This window comes from Nannobrachium achirus (assembly GCF_963921795.1).
Source record: "Nannobrachium achirus genome assembly, chromosome: 5".
In the NCBI taxonomy this organism is placed as follows: Eukaryota; Metazoa; Chordata; class Actinopteri; order Myctophiformes; family Myctophidae; genus Nannobrachium; species Nannobrachium achirus.
Genome location: NC_137814.1, coordinates 11957283 through 11974706, shown reverse-complemented (window position 1 = coordinate 11974706; position 17424 = coordinate 11957283). Strand labels below are relative to the sequence as shown.

Here is a 17424-nt window from a genome sequence, read left to right as displayed (position 1 = left end):
GCTATGGGTTCTACCTGACACATCGCCAGGGGCAGTCCGGCTTCGAGCTCTTTTTCAAGACCAAGGAGCTGAAGAAGAAATGGCTGGACCAGTTTGAGATGGCCATGTGAGTCCACGGCACGCAGGGCATCAGCTGTCCGCTGCTCAGTGTTGTTTGTGTTGCTTGTGTTTTCAGTGTTTTTCTCATGTGACTCCTCGCGGTAGGATTCCTATTTGTCTTGAGTGCGGAGCTTTTGTGTATTTTGTTTAGTTGTGCTGAGAGATATTGACTTTGATTGTGCAGTGTTTGATCAGCTCTCAACTGTAGCACTCACGCTGCGAGTTGACACGCACACACGCACGCATGCACGCACGCACGCACACACACACACACACACACACACACACCCATGCATGCATGCACCTTTGTATTACCATACTTATGAGGACATCAACATTTAGATTTGATGAATGCCTGTTTTTGCAGATTTCGGAAATTCTTAACTGTAACCTTAACGCCGAAAGTAGACAATATACAAGCTCACATGCACAGCGCGTTGCACTGCAACGCATTGAGACCTTGCAGCTGCACAAAATGCAAATAAAGCTCCAACTCCATTCCCTAAACCTAATCGCTAAATGCCAGATCCTGACCCTAAACCCCAACCTGAATCTTTTAACAGTAACAATATATTATTCTTTAACCATTTGTCAAATTAGCAGACCATGGATACAGCTTTTACTAAGGTTGAAAGTAAGGCAAATGCCCTCCTTGGCTGTACCCAAGTGAATTGCCTTTTCTGAACTCTCATGAATTTGAATGCAGCATTTCATGTTGCAAGAATTGCCCTCTTTGTAGAAATCCATGCTTACACCACGTTTCCAGCAAAGGTATCATTAGTGGCCAAGGGCCACGAAGTGGCCAAGCCCTTGGCCACTTATTAGTGGCCAAGGCCACGAAGTGGCAATGCCTTGGCCACTCATTGTTATTGGACTTCATCACTATTATTATTAGTGGCCAAGGCCACGAAGTGGCAATGCCTTGGCCACTCATTGTTATTGGACTTCATCTCCTTCTTCCGCCACTTTTTCTCTAGCGGCTAGACCGTGCAGTCGCTTTTTACGAAACTCGGCAGTATGGCAGAGGACTATGCCAAACGGCTAAAACGCGAAGCTCGCAACAATCGGCCAAAGGGTGGCGCTGTAGGAAGCCTTCGAAAGTGCAAACTTTGAACTGGTGTAGCTCATGCCCTGTTTCAGGTACAGCAATGAAACCTGTATACACGTATGCGTCTCCTCATGCCGAACAACTTTTACGCTCTGACTTTTGACCTCTGACCTTTACCTCTCCCACAATTTTGAATTATATGAAAAACAGTAAAAATGTATCTCCTCCTGGGATTTTCGCGTAACGTGCGCAAAACTTTTTTTACATGAACTGTGGACCAATACGGTCTGAAAAGTTAGCCGGATTTTCTTTAAAGCGAAACATTATTTTTTAATAATTCACTCAATGTTGCAGTTTTATGCAAATTATTCTTCTGCCTCTAAATCATACATGCAAAGTGACACGTTCATGGCATTTGGCAAATATGTCGAGGGTTAGTCCAAATATCACTGAAAGCAATCTTACTCGAATTGGCCAAAGGGGGGCGCTATACGAAGCGTTTGAAAACTCAAACTTTAAAGGGGCATAAGTCATGCCTCGTTTCGTTTGAAGACATGCAACTTGCTTACACGCGTGCCTTGACTCAAGCTGAAGACATCTGTGTCTTTGTTAAGTAAGCTCCGCCCTTAGATTTTCCGCCTTTTGGAGCAGTTCGTAAAACACTTAAACCCGCTTTTATTCCGGAACTTTCGCGTCACGTGCACGGAACTTTTTTTACATGAACTTTGGACCAATATCTAAAGATCTGTCAGATCGGATTTTTAAAAAATTGAAACATGCTTTTTTAATAATTCAATCAACATTGCAAGTTTTATGCAAATTATTCTTCTGCCTCTAAAACATACATGCAAAGTAAAATTTTCATGATGAACTACTGTAGAGGGTAAGTCCAAATATCACTGAAACCAAAAAGAATCATATTTGAACTGGGGACCCCCCACCCTGACGTGAGTAGGGTTTTCCCATGATCTGGGCCTTAGGCTAGATGCAGAATAGAGCTGGGACGTTCGCGAACGAATCAAATCTTTTGAACGGCTCTTTGAAGTGAACGTTGGGATCCGGTTCGCGCAGTAGAGAGCCGTTCATTTGGGGGGGAGACCCCCTCCCCCCAATTCAACATCTCCTTGCTACTCCACTGAGTACTGACTGAGTACAGTGAGTGAGTGAGAGAGAGAGAGCAAGTTGAGGAGCGAGTTCATTGTTGCCTGCTTGTTTTTTTTTGGTGTATTATGAATAACAAAAGTCAAGGTAGCTTAATTTACACACACATTTTATGAAAAGGGTAAATACTAAATTGTGATCTCAACTGTCAGCAGAGGAATGTGGTGCCACCTTGTGGATTCATGTTTAAACAAATTCTTTTTAAAAATATATAAATATACAAGGAGCCAAATGAGCCAGTCTTTTGAACGGCTCTTTTTAGTTAGCCAGATCGATGGTACTGTCTCACTTCAAAGAGCCATAAATCCCACTTCTAATGCAGAATGGTTAGGCACAGGTGTGTGTGTGTGTGTGTGTGTGTGTGTGTGTGTGTGTGTGTGTGTGTGTGTGTGTGTGCGTGCGTGCGTGCGTGCGTGCGTGCGTGCGTGCGTGCGTGCGTGCGTGTGAACTGAATCTAACTGATGGCTTAGTTTGGTTTTCAGAAAAACTACATTTCCCAGAATGCAGCAGCTAAGATGGCTGCTTGTTGCAATCAGTTTGATTTGTCAGCACCTGGCCGCAACACAGCTTCTCCGAGTCAGGCAATCCAAATGTTTTTGCTCTTAACCACCGAGCTCTGCTTCACTGTGTAGCTGGCTCTCGAAGGGACTCTTCCATCGAGCAGTAAGCAAAACTCCACTATGTTCTCCTCTGTCGCACATTTGCTCTGTATTTTGCCACATTGCTAATGGTGGTTCTATCTGTTCCCATTGTAGGCAAATTAGGAGCTGCATCTGAGTCTTGGAAGAGAAATGGCATGTGTTAATGGAAGCAACGGCATACTGTGAAACATATGTTTCGAATGTAACCCCTGTTTGTTAAGTTCTGGAAAGAAGCATATTTTGAGTTAAAAGCCCCGGTTTTGGGAAGAACTTTATTTCATGTTTTAGGGGAACGCCCCATTGAATAAAACAACGCTTATTGCGTTTTCACCTTGAGAACTGTTTCCGTGTGCTGGTTTGGGTTCAGACTTCACAATACTTAAAGGGATATTCCACTTTCAAAAAACTTTTTGTCATTGTATGGTCTAATCAGGCTTGTATGAACACCCTGAACAGTTTTTAATTTTCTTCATTCAGTATTTATATATTTGATGTAAATGTTTTCTGGCCCAACACGCCCAGGCCCTCTCCCCACACACACTCATTGTAACTTCAAACTCCATTTAAACCATGATAGATTATTTAAAAACACCCATTATTTTTTCTGGTGACTCATAATACCCTCCTAATACGTGAGCAGGCCGTGTTTTTTCCATAACGTTTTTCATGTATTTTTAATAATTCTTTGGGAAAATGGAAAAAACTAAATACAATAACAATATATAAAAAAATTATGAAAACTGTTATGGAAAAAACACGGCCTGCTCACGTATTAGGAGGGTATTATGAGTCACCAGAAAAAATAATGGGTGTTTTTAATGAATCTATCATGGTTAAAATGGAGTTTGAAGTTACAATGAGTGTGTGTGGGGAGAGGGACTGGGCGTGTCGGGCCAGAAAACATTTTCATCAAATATCTAAATACTGAATGAAGAAAATTAAAAACTGTTCAGGGTGTTCACACAAGCCTGATTAGACCATACAATGACAAAAAGTTTTTTGAAAGTGGAATATCCCTTTAATGTTTAAAAACTTTATTTGAAGACGTTTACTACTTGAATTATTTGAAAACATTGTGATTTAAAAGACATGCCTGAAAATGGCTAGGTTGTTAACCCTCTGTTTTGAAGGTTTACAACCTGATGACCAACTCTTCAACAAAGACAACTAATGAAAAAGTTGGAAAATAAAGATATTGAGTTAAAACCTTGAGGAGTTCTTTGGAACTATTTTATGTCTGTTGCATATAGTCTTTTGCATACATGTTGTGTAGAGGTCAATTTGTGCTTTTACCAATAACTATGCCGATTAGTGTAAAATCGGAAGAGTCTCTGTCATTTATGGCGCCACCAGAAGGCCGAAAACGCATTCTTCAATATTACTCCTTCAGATTTTATCCGATAATCACACAAATGGGCACACAGTATCTCTACAGTGATGTAATCATGACGGATTTGTCCAATATCATATTCTATCTAATTGGCTAACATTGAATTCCAAGGTTTGCAGGATTGCTCCTTTTTGAACAAAATGTCTCAAACGCAGCCTGCTATTTGTGTGAGATTCTGCACGCACATTCCCACTAGGCCAAGGAACAGATGCCACCCTTCTCACATTGGCCTGTTATAGCGACACCAGCGGGTCAATTTTAGCAAAACCCATTTTTGGAACAAAATGCCTCAAATCCCGCATGCAGCGTCCGATTGCCGTGAAAGGCCAAAGAACACGTGGTACCCTTTTGACTTTGGCCTATTATAGTCACCACTAGGCCAAAAAAAAAAACACCTGACCTGCTGGAGACCTGTTCGGAAGAACACTGCTTCTAGTTTTTCTTTGATTTCTTCTTTGCTTTCCCTTGATGCTTTTTTGCTTTCCTACTTTTTCTACCTTGGCCACTTTATCGCTGCTTGCAGCTATATTTATTAGTGGCCAAGGCCACGAAGTGGCAATGCCTTGGCCACTCATTGTTATTGGACTTCATCACTATTATTATTATTATTATTATTATTCCGCCACTTTTGCTCTAGCGGCTAGACCGTGCAGTCGCTTTTTACGAAACTCGGCAGTATGGCAGAGGACTATGCCAAACGGCTAAAACGCGAAGCTCGCAACAATCGGCCAAAGGGTGGCGCTGTAGGAAGCCTTCGAAAGTGCAAACTTTGAACTGGTGTAGCTCATGCCCTGTTTCAGGTACAGCAATGAAACCTGTATACACTTATGCGTCTCCTCATGCCGAACAACTTCTACGCTCTGACTTTTGACCTCTGACCTTTACCTCTCCCACAATTTTGAATTATATGAAAAACAGTCAAAATGTATCTCCTCCTGGGATTTTCGCGTAACGTGCGCGAAACTTTTTTTACATGAACTTTGGACCAATACGGTCTGAAAAGTTAGCCGGATTTTCTTTAAAGCGAAACATTATTTTTTAATAATTAACCGTATAATGCAGTTTCATGCAAATTATTCTTCTGCCTCTAAATCATACATGCAAAGTGACACGTTCATGGCAGTATGGCAGAGGACTATGCCAAACGGCTAAAACGCGAAGCTCGCAACAATCGGCCAAAGGGTGGCGCTGTAGGAAGCCTTCGAAAGTGCAAACTTTGAACTGGTGTAGCTCATGCCCTGTTTCAGGTACAGCAATGAAACCTGTATACACGTATGCGTCTCCTCATGCCGAACAACTTTTACGCTCTGACTTTTGACCTCTGACCTTTACCTCTCCCACAATTTTGAATTATATGAAAAACAGTCAAAATCTATCTCCTCCTGCGATTTTCGCGTAACGTGCGCGAAACCTTTTTTACATGAACTTTGGACCAACACGGTCATCGCACAGCGGCCGGATTTTCTTTAAAGCGAAACATTATTTTTTAATAATTCACTCAATGTTGCAGTTTTATGCAAATTATTCTTCTGCCTCTAAATCATACATGCAAAGTGACACGTTCATGGCATTTGGCAAATATGTAGAGAGTTAGTCCAAATATCACTGAAAGCAATCTTACTCCAATTGGCCAAAGGGGGGCGCTATACGAAGCGTTTGAAAACTCAAACTTTAAAGGGGCATAAGTCATGCCTCGTTTCGTTTAAAGACATGCAACTTGGTTACACACGTGCCTTGACTCAAGCGGAAGCCATCCTTGTCTTTGTTAAGTAAGCTTCGTCCATAGATTTTCCGCCATTTTGAGCAGTTTGTAAAACACTTAAACCCGCTTTTATTCCGGAACTTTCGCGTCACGTGCACAGAACTTTTTTTACATGAACTTTGGACCAACATCTAAAGATCTGTCAGATCGGATTTTTTAAAAATTGAAACATGCATTTTTAATAATTTAATCAATATTGCAAGTTGTATGCAAATTATTCTTCTGCCTCTAAAACAAACATTTAAAGTAATATTTTCTCACTGTGCAGAGCTGTGCATAGCTCACCTGGTAAGGCCTTTGTCTATCATTCCAGAAGTCCCCTGTTCAAGCCTTACCTCATGCATTTAAAATACATTTTACAACATTTTGCCGTGAAAACCCTGGTACTGCAACTGAACATGGCAACCCGACCAAACATGGCAACCTTCTTAAGCAAGGGTATAAATAGTGGTTGAGTTGAGGCCACTCCCCCCCTCTCAGATTGTTGGAAGCCGCATGGTGCTGGTGGTTGCTGCTACTCACTGCTACATTATGCAGCAGCTGCAGGTCTGTACACTGTTCATTATTCCAACAACTATTCCAATTTCTAACAGTTTCATTCATTATACTTACCCATACTATAATTTGGCTTTTAGATTTACCTCACCTGACCATACCTACCTGATCCACTCGATACACTGGCTGTGTGTGATGGAGGAACAATGTGACTTGGTAAGCTAACCATGTGCTCTGAAATGTTATGTTGTTTTTGGTTTTGGGATCTAAATGTTAAACGATTTCTTTTGGAATGTAATGCTTGTATGTTAGCTGCAACGTTGATTATTGAATTGATGTATTTTGAGTTTAATGCCAATGCCTAGTTGGGCAGATTAATGGAATTATTTTGTTTCAAGCCTGTAGTGCAGCAGATTATTTGAATTTGTTGTTTTTCTATTCATTTGGCCTTTTTCTTTGATCCAGGCCAGGTTTATTGCCTAGAACTGAATCTGAAAGATGGCGAGCCTGCAGAAAGACTGACACAATCCTGTCTGACCTATAATATGGGTAGGAAAAAGCAGCCGCAGTGACACTCATTCCTAGTTTGATTTGATTTTGAAGTAATGACTTTGAGTTTCTTTATAAAGTAATGATGTTTGAGTGCATTAATTTATTCATTTATTGTTTCAAACCATGCAGGGGAAGCTCAGCCTCACACCTGAAGCCCATCTGACAATCAGCTGACAATCAGTACCAGCTCCCAGATTGCTTCATTGAAGCCAAAGAAAGGCAGTGTAAGTGGGTTCATTATTCTGAACTGTGTGGAACGGGCAGATTGAACACCTCTTCTCTACCTTGTGGCTCAACTGTAATTATTCTGAAGCTCACCTCATTTCTCTCTCCCTCCCCCACCTAGGCTGGCTGGGTTCCAACACCCCCCAATTGGAATCCATAGTCTGCTCTGCCCACAGGACAGCAGCCCCATGTGAGCCCCTAAAGTTCCAAGTTTTGACCCCCAGCCGCCTTCCCCTCAACGTTTTTCAATAAAAACAATTTCACTTTAGTTAAGTCTGACTCTGCTAGCCACTTACAGAAAATAATGCTGCTACAATATTTTGCAATTGCAAATCCTTTGTGTAAATAAACTCAAATTCATACTATTGCATGACTATTTCTTTATCATGTTTCACAAGCATCTGGGTCTACAATGCCAGTGGTGTAAAAGTAACTGAGTACATTTACTCAAATACTATCCTTAGTATAATTTTGAGGTATTTTATACTTCACTTGTATACTCTTACTTCTAGGCTACTCCAGTAAATGCTCATGCGTTGCATTGCATTGTGAGCTTGTAGATCTGCTATTTTAAAAAAATGTCAAGTTGATGCCAATACCTTTGTACTTTCATTCAGTATTATCTCTATATATTCATGTTATTCCTGGCACCGCCCCTGTTATCCTGTTCATATCCTGAAAGAGGCGGAGGCTGAAAAAGACGTACTGAAAAACATAATTTGGTTTCCTGTTGTCCTTGCATTAAAGTGTCAGTAGTTGGCGTTCTAGGCTCTGGGCTCTGAATGTACCTGGGTTGCCATGTATGCTTATAAGCAATTTGTGTCTATAAAAATACTATAGTTGCTTATTGGGCATTCTAATATTTTTAAACCAGTGTGTGAAGTTGGCTGATGGCCTAGGCTCTAAAGAACGGCTTAAGATTTTTTTAAGATTTTCATTTATCCAGCCGCCTCCATGCAATTTTGTAGCCTACAATGAAACCCAAAATTCAAAAATAGCAAAAATAAACTTTGACAAAAATAGAACTCAGGAACAAAAGGCAAAACTCAAGATAAAGGAAAAATAATAAACGCAGCCCATGGATAGGGCCTTGCAGCTCTCTCGCTGTGTGGCGTGCGTGCATGCGTGTGCGTGCAATATCTTTAAGCAGGGTGCATATGTCTATAGGGCACAGGCGGCTAGACCGAGCCTCCAATATGGCCTCCAATATGGGGTCACGTGCACAAGAAAATATGATCACTCGAAAATTTCAGAAATACTCAGATTACATTTACTCAGATTGATTTCACCCCAAGCCTCCAAAATATGAAGAAAAAGAAAATCAATAAAATCAAGGCACTCAGCCTACATAGAACTTTTTTTTTTCTTTTTTTTTTAAAACAAACATGGTTAACAGATGCTGTGGCTGTCTAGTGTAGTGGTCAGGGCATGTGCCTTTCATGCAGAAGGACGTTGGATAGAATCCCGCTTGGGGTTGATATAAGCTTAAAATCATGACATTTGGTAGACTTTACAGTTATGGTCTTCATGGCTTGGCAAGGCTTACTATGTACATTAGCAAACTGGGTGAATAGTATCACAGTATTTTATGTCTGTTGCATATAGTATTTTGCATACATGTTGTGTAAAGGTCAATTTGTGCTTTTATCTATAACTCCCCCGATTAGTGTAAAACTTTGTATGCACACTTCCCAGAGGCCAAGGAAAAACCTGTGCCCTGCATTTTTCACATCTGCCACCAGAAGGCCGAAAACACATTCTTCGATATTACTCCTTCAGATTTTATCAGAAAATCCCACAAATCAGTACACACAGTATCTCTACAGTGATGTAATCATGACGGATTTGTCCGATATCATCTAATTGGCTAACATTGAATTCCAAGGTTTGCAGGATTGCTCCTTTTTGAACAAAATGTCTCAAATCATGAACGTAGCCTGCTATGCGTGTGAGATTTTGCACACACATTCCCACTAGGCCAAGGAACAGATGCCACCCTTCTCACATTGGCCTGTTATAGCGCCACCAGCGGGTCAACTTTAGCAAAACACATTTTTGGAACAAAATGCCTCCTGCATGCAACGTACGATTGCCGTGAAAGGCCCAAGAACGCATGGCACCCTTTTCACTTTGGCCTATTATAGAGTCACCACTAGGCCAAAAGAACCTACCTGACCTGCCGAAGTCCTGTTCGGAAGAACACTGCTTCTAGTTTTTCTTTGATGTCTTCTTTGCTTTCCCTTGATGCCTTTTTGCCTTCCTGCTATTTATGCCTTGGCCACTTTATCGCTGCTTGCAGCTATATTTATTATTATTATTCCGCCACTTTTGCTCTAGCGGCTAGACCGTGCAGTCGCTTTTTACGAAACTCGGCAGTATGGCAGAGGCCTATGCCAAACGGCTAAAACGCGAAGCTCGCAACAATCGGCCAAAGGGTGGCGCTGTAGGAAGCCTTCGAAAGTGCAAACTTTGAACTGGTGTAGCTCATGCCCTGTTTCAGGTACAGCAATGAAACCTGTATACACTTATGCGTCTCCTCATGCCGAACAACTTTTACGCTCTGACTTTTGACCTCTGACCTTTACCTCTCCCACAATTTTGAATTATATGAAAAACAGTAAAAATGTATCTCCTCCTGGGATTTTCGCGTAACGTGCGCGAAACTTTTTTTACATGAACTTTGGACCAATACGGTCTGAAAAGTTAGCCGGATTTTCTTTAAAGCGAAACATTATTTTTTAATAATTAACCGTATAATGCAGTTTCATGCAAATTATTCTTCTGCCTCTAAATCATACTGCAAAGTGACACGTTCATGGCAGTATGGCAGAGGACCATGCCAAACGGCTAAAACGCGAAGCTCGCAACAATCGGCCAAAGGGTGGCGCTGTAGGAAGCCTTCGAAAGTGCAAACTTTGAACTGGTGTAGCTCATGCCCTGTTTCAGGTACAGCAATGGAACCTGTATACACTTATGCGTCTCCTCATGCCGAACAACTTTTACGCTCTGACTTTTGACCTCTGACCTTTACTTCTCCCACAATTTTGAATTATATGAAAAACAGTAAAAATGTATCTCCTCCTGGGATTTTCGCGTAATGTGCGCGAAACTTTTTTTACATGAACTTTGGACCAATACGGTCTGAAAACTCAGGCGGATTTTCTTTAAAGCGAAAAATTATTTTTTAATAATTCACTCAATGTTGCAGTTATATGCAAATTATTCTTCTGCCTCTAAATCATACATGCAAAGTGACACGTTCATGGCATTTGGCAAATATGTAGAGGATTAGTCCAAATATCACTGAAAGCAATCTTACTCCAATTGGCCAAAGGGGGGCGCTATACGAAGCGTTTGAAAACTCAAACTTTAAAGGGGCATAAGTCATGCCTCGTTTCGTTTGAAGACATGCAACTTGCTTACACGCGTGCCTTGACTCAAGCTGAAAACATCTGTGTCTTTGTTAAGTAAGCTCCGCCCTTCGATTTTCCGCCTTTTGGAGCAGTTCGTAAAACACTTAAACCCGCTTTTATTCCGGAACTTTCGCGTCACGTGCACGGAACTTTTTTTACATGAACTTTGGACCAATATCTAAAGATCTGTCAGATCGGATTTTTTAAAAATTGAAACATGCATTTTTAATAGTTTTTAATAATTCAATCAATATTGCAAGTTGTATGCAAATTATTCTTCTGTCTCTAAAACAAACATTTAAAGTAATATTATCTCACTGTGCAGAGCTGTGCATAGCTCACCTGGTAAGGCCTTTGTCTATCATTCCAGAAGTCCCCTGTTCAAGCCTTACCTCATGCATTTAAAATACATTTGACAACATTTTGCCGTGAAAACCCTGGTACTGCAACTGAACATGGCAACCCGACCAAACATGGCAACCTTCTTAAGCAAGGGTATAAATAGTGGTTGAGTTGAGGCCACTCCCCCCCTCTCAGATTGTTTGGACGCTGCATGGTGCTGGTGGTTGCTGCTACTCACTGCTACATTATGCAGCAGCTGCAGGTCTGTACACTGTTCATTATTCCAACAACTATTCCAATTTCTAACAGTTTCATTCATTATACTTACCCATACTATAATTTGGCTTTTAGATTTACCTCACCTGACCATACCTACCTGATCCACTCCATACACTGGCTGTGTGTGATGGAGGAACAATGTGACCATGTGCTCTGAAATGTTATGTTGTTTTTGGTTTTGGGATCTAAATGTTAAACGATTTCTTTTGGAATGTAATGCTTGTATGTTAGCTGCAACGTTGATTATTGAATTGATGTATTTTGAGTTTAATGCCAATGCCTAGTTGGGCAGATTAATGGAATTATTTTGTTTCAAGCCTGTAGCAGATTATTTGAATTTGTGTTTTTCTATTCATTTGGCCTTTTTCTTTGATCCAGGCCAGGTTTATTGCCTAGAACTGAATCTGAAAGATGGCGAGCCTGCAGAAAGACTGACACAATCCTGTCTGACCTATGGTTATGGGTAGGAAAAAGCAGCTGCAGTGACACTCATTCCTAGTTTGATTTGATTTTGAAGTAATGACTTTGAGTTTCTTTATAAAGTAATGATGTTTGAGTGCATTCATTTATTGTTTCAAACCATGCAGGGGAAGCTCAGCCTCACACCTGAAGCCCATCTGACAATCAGCTGACAATCAGTACCAGCTCCCAGATTGCTTCATTGAAGCCAAAGAAAGGCAGTGTAAGTGGGTTCATTATTCTGAACTGTGTGGAACGGGCAGATTGAACACCTCTTCTCTACCTTGCGGCTCAACTGTAATTATTCTGAAGCTCACCTAATTTCTCTTTCCCTCCCCCACCTAGGCTGGCTGCCCCAGACAGCAGCCCCATGTGAGCCCCTAAAGTTCCAAGTTTTGACCCCCAGCCGCCTTCCCCTCAACGTTTTTCAATAAAAACAATTTAAGTTTAGTTAAGTCTGACTCTGCTAGCCACTTACAGAAAATAATGCTGCTATAATATTTTGCAATTGCAAATCCTTTGTGTAAATAAACTGAAATTCATACTATTGCATGACTATTTCTTTATCATGTTTCACAAGCATCTGGGTCTACAATGCCAGTGGTGTAAAAGTAACTGAGTACATTTACTCAAATACTATCCTTAGTATAATTTTGAGGTATTTTATACTTCACTTGTATACTCTTACTTTTAGGCTACTCCAGTAAATGCTCATGCGTTGCATTGCATTGTGAGCTTGTAGATCTGCTATTTTCAAAATGTTTCAAGTTGATGCCAATGCCTTTGTACTTTTATTCAGTATTTATCTCTATATATTCATGTTAATCCTGGCACCACCCCCGTTATCCTGTTCATATCCTGAAAGAGGCGGAGGCTGAAAAAGCTGTCCTGAAAAACATAATTTGGTTTCCTGTTCTCCTTGCATTAAAGTGTCAGTAGTTGGCGCTCTGGGCTCTGAATGTACCTGGGTTGCCATGTCTGCTTATAATAAGCAATTTGTGTCTCTAAAAATACTATAGTTGGTTATTGGGCATTCTAATATTTTTAAACCAGTATGTGAAGTTGGCTGATGGCCTAGGAGGCTCTAAAGAACGGCTTAAGAGGGGCGTTTTAAGATTTTAATTTCTCCTCCATGCAATTTTGTAGCCTACAATGAAACCCAAAATTCAAAAATAGCAAAAATAAACTTTGACAAAAATAGAACTCAGGAACAAAAGGCAAAACTCAAGATAAAGGAAAAATAATAAACACTGCACTAGACTATGCTCTTGGAAAGGGCCTTGCAGCTCTCTCGCTGTGTGGCGTGCGTGCATGCGTGTGCGTGCAATATATTTAAGCTGAGTGCATATGTCTGTAGGGCACAGGCGGCTAGACTAAGCCTCCAATATGGTCTCCAACAGGCTTTTTTAATAATTCAATCAATATTGCAGTTTCATGCAAATTATTCTTCTGCCTCTAAAACATACATGCAGTCAAATTTTCATGATGAACTACTATAGAGGGTTAGTCCAAATATCACTGAAACCAATCTTAACCCAATTGGCCAAAGCGGGCCGCTATATGATTTTAAGCAGTTTGTAAAACGCTTAAACCCGTATTTATCCTGTGATTTTTGAGCAATTTGCATGAAACATTCTACACTCAATCTAAGGACCTTTATCTAATATGCCTATGAAGCGTCCGAGGCAAATTAATATTCTAAAAAGCTGGCATCGTTACATAAAGGAAGAAACCTCATCTTTGTGTGATCTTTTCACATTGTGCAGGCCTGAGTCAGTCACTACCCACCACACCCAAGTAAAAAGCCAGTCAGTGTGTGTGTGTGTGTGTGTGTGTGTGTGTGTGTGTGTGTGTGTGTGTGTGTGTGTGTGTGTGTGTGTGTGTGTGTGTGTGTGTGTGTGTGTGTGTGTGTGTGTGTGTGTGTGTGTGTGTGTTTTTTATACATTAAACATGACTGATACAACAGCTGTGACTGTCCCAGTGTAGTGGTTAGAGTATATGCCTTTCATGCAAACGGTTTGGAGTTCAAACCTTGTCTGGACTGGAAAAAACAAGTCTATTGTATTATTGTATACAGCCATTTCCTACTTGTCCATCTAAACATATGACAGGAGTGTTCTGCATTGAACATTTTCCATTTTAATAAACATGACTCTGGACAAAGTTGGACAAAATGTGGACAAAATATTTTCCCAAATATTGATATGCAAGTGACAAGGACAGAATTCATTTGCAAGTGTGACTTGTGTCGTGGCAGCGACACGGGTTTGATTGACACAATATATACTACTGTATATTAGCCAGATATGGGCTTAATATCGATGACATCAGGGATCTCCATATATGGGCTTGAAAGGGATTCTGTTAGTGTGGTTCCCCTAACAGTAATTCATCTGGGAATTCCCATATATGGACAGGTGAGGTCACAACAGGTGATGCCAAAATGTTACGAAAGGACAGTCACAATAAAGTACTGTACTGTACCTTACTGTGCTATACTGTACCTTACTGTACCTTACTGTACTGTACTGTACTGTACTGTACTGTACTGTACTGTACTACTGTACCTTACTGTACTGTACTTTACCGTACTTGACTGTACACTACTGTACTTTACTGTACTCTGCTGTACCTTACTGTACTGTACTCTGCTGTACCGTACTGTATTGTACTTTACTGTACTCTACTGTACCTTACTGTACATTACTGTACATTACTGTACCTTACTATACTTTAATGTACTCAACTGTATCTTACTATACCTTACTGTACTGTACTGTACTTTACTGTATGCTACTGTATTCTACTGTACCTGTACTTTAATGTACTCTACTGTACTCTACCTTACCTTACTGTACTGTACTTTACTGTACTCTACTGTACCTTGCTGTAATGTATTTTACTGTACTTTACTGTACTGTACCTAACCGTACTGTACTGTACACATTCTATGTGTTCTGCCATGTGTCTATGTGTTCTATATTTCTGAATTCTATGTGTTCTAGATCTATGAATTCTGTGTTCTAAGATCTGTTTTTGATTCTATAGTGTTCTAGATCCCTCTCTCTCTCTCTCTCTCTCTCTCTCTCTCTCTCTCTCTCTCTCTCTCTCTCTCTCTCTCTCTCTCTCTCTCTCTCTCTGTAGATCTGCTATTTTCAAATAAATTCTAAAAAAAAAAAAGACAAATGTTGAATATTTTGGAAACAACACAAATCTGGTATGGGGGTCCATGGGTCCATGCCACAAACTATTTTCAGATACCTTGGACAAATGGATGGTCCTTGCAATGAAAATGATCGAAATACTGGTTTAAACAACACTAGAAAAATATTGTTCCTTCGAAACAATTGTGGGCTCGCTTCAAGCCAGAAAACAATGGCTATAAAAGTACAAAATGTCAATATCGCAGGCAGTGCTCTCTTTGACGTTACTGACGTCAAAGATTGGTCCATTTTGTTCCAAAAATGTGTTGTGCAAAAGTTGACCCGCTGGTGGCGCTATAACAGGCCAATGTAAGAAGGGTGGTATCTGTTCCTTGACCTATTGGGAATGTGCTTGCAAGATTTCACGCACATTGCAGGCTGTGTTCATGATTTGAGGTGTTTTTGGCTTTGGCCACTTTATCGCTGCTTGCAGCTATATTTGATATTGGACTTCATCTCCTTCTTCCGCCACTTTTTCTCTAGCGGCTAGACCGCGCAGTCGCTTTTTACGAAACTCGGCAGTATGGCAGAGGACTATGCCAAACGGCTAAAACGCGAAGCTCGCAACAATCGGCCAAAGGGTGGCGCTGTAGGAAGCCTTTGAAAAATGCCAACTTTGAACAGGTGTAGCTCATGCCCTGTTTCAGGTACAGCAATGAAACCTGTATACACTTATGCGTCTCCTCATGCCGAACAACTTTTACGCTCTGACTTTTGACCTCTGACCTTTACTTCTCCCACAATTTTGAATTATATGAAAAACAGTCAAAATGTATCTCCTCCTGGGATTTTCGCGTAACGTGCGCGAAACCTTTTTTACATGAACTTTGGACCAATACGGTCTGAGAAGTTAGGCGGATTTTCTTTAAAGCGAAACGTTATTTTTTAATAATTCACTCAATGTTGCAGTTATATGCAAATTATTCTTCTGCCTCTAAATCATACATGCAAAGTGACACGTTCATGGCATTTGGCAAATATGTAGAGGGTTAGTCCAAATATCACTGAAAGCAATCTTACTCCAATTGGCCAAAGGGGGGCGCTATACGAAGCGTTTGAAAACTCAAACTTTAAAGGGGCATAAGTCATGCCTCGTTTCGTTTGAAGACATGCAACTTGCTTACACGCGTGCCTTGACTCAAGCGGAAGACATCTGTGTCTTTGTTAAGTAAGCTCCGCCCTTAGATTTTCCGCCATTTTGAGCAGTTTGTAAAACACTTAAACCCGCCTTTATTCCGGAACTTTCGCGTCACGTGCACGGAACCTTTTTTACATGAACTTTGGACCAATATCTAAAGATCTGTCAGATCGGATTTTTTAAAAATTGAAGCATGCTTTTTTAATAATTCAATGCATAAGTATTATGCAAATTATTCTTCTGCCTCTAAAACATACATGCAAAGTAACATTTTCATGATGAACTACTGTAGAGGGTAAGTCCAAATATCACTGAAACCAAAAATAATCATATTTGAACTGGGGACCCCCCACCCTGACGTGAGTAGGGTTTTCCCATGATCTGGGCCTTAGGTTAGATGCAGAATAGAGCTGGGACGTTCGCGAACGAATCGAATCTTTTGAACGGCTCTTTGAAGTGAACGTTGGGATCCGGTTTGCGCAGTAGAGAGCCGTTCATTTGGGGGGGAGACCCCCTCCCCCCAATTCAACATCTCCTTGCTACTCCACTGAGTACTGACTGAGTACAGTGAGTGAGTGAGAGAGAGAGAACAAGTGGAGGAGCAAGTTCATTGTTGCCTGCTTGTTTTTTTTGGTGTTTTATGAATAACAAAAGTCAAGGTAGCTTAATTTACACACACATTTTATGAAAAGGGTAAATACTAAATTGTGATCTCAACTGTCAGCAGAGGAATGTGGTGCCACCTTGTGGATTCATGTTTAAACAAATTCTTCTTAAAAATATATAAATATACAAGGAGCCAAATGAGCCAGTCTTTTGAACGGCTCTTTTTAGTGAGCCAGATCGATGGTACTGTCTCACTTCAAAGAGCCATAAATCCCACCTCTAATGCAGAATGGTTAGGCACAGGTGTGTGTGTGTGTGTGTGTGTGTGTGTGTGTGTGTGTGTGTGTGTGTGTGTGTGTGTGTGTGTGTGTGTGCGTGCGTGCTCAGTGTGTTTGGAAGCATGGTTGATGCTGCTGGCAAATTATTCTTCTGCCTCTAAAACATACATTCAAAGTCACATTTTAATCACACTTTGCAATAATGTAGGTTAGTGCACTGTGCACTTGTGCACTTGTAACCCACGGTTCAGCGGGAATTACAGTCATTTTATTTTATTTTTCAAATGGAATATATTCTTATTTTTCACATGCAATGTTTTGACCACGGTCCCT

General features: G+C 40.7%; 1 protein-coding gene across 1 annotated transcript in view; it reads left to right on the top strand.

Annotated features, from left to right (window-relative positions):
* The window catches only part of LOC308284598 (guanine nucleotide exchange factor VAV3-like), a gene marked incomplete at both ends in the record, with an annotated part of 124773 nt that overhangs the window by 45733 nt on the left and 61616 nt on the right, over window positions 1-17424 (top strand). The window contains one exon of the mRNA XM_080725264.1: window positions 1-106. This exon is cut by the window's left edge and continues 4 nt beyond it. Within this exon, the coding sequence (XP_080581390.1) occupies window positions 1-106 (106 nt within the window). The remainder of the gene's footprint in view (window positions 107-17424) is intronic.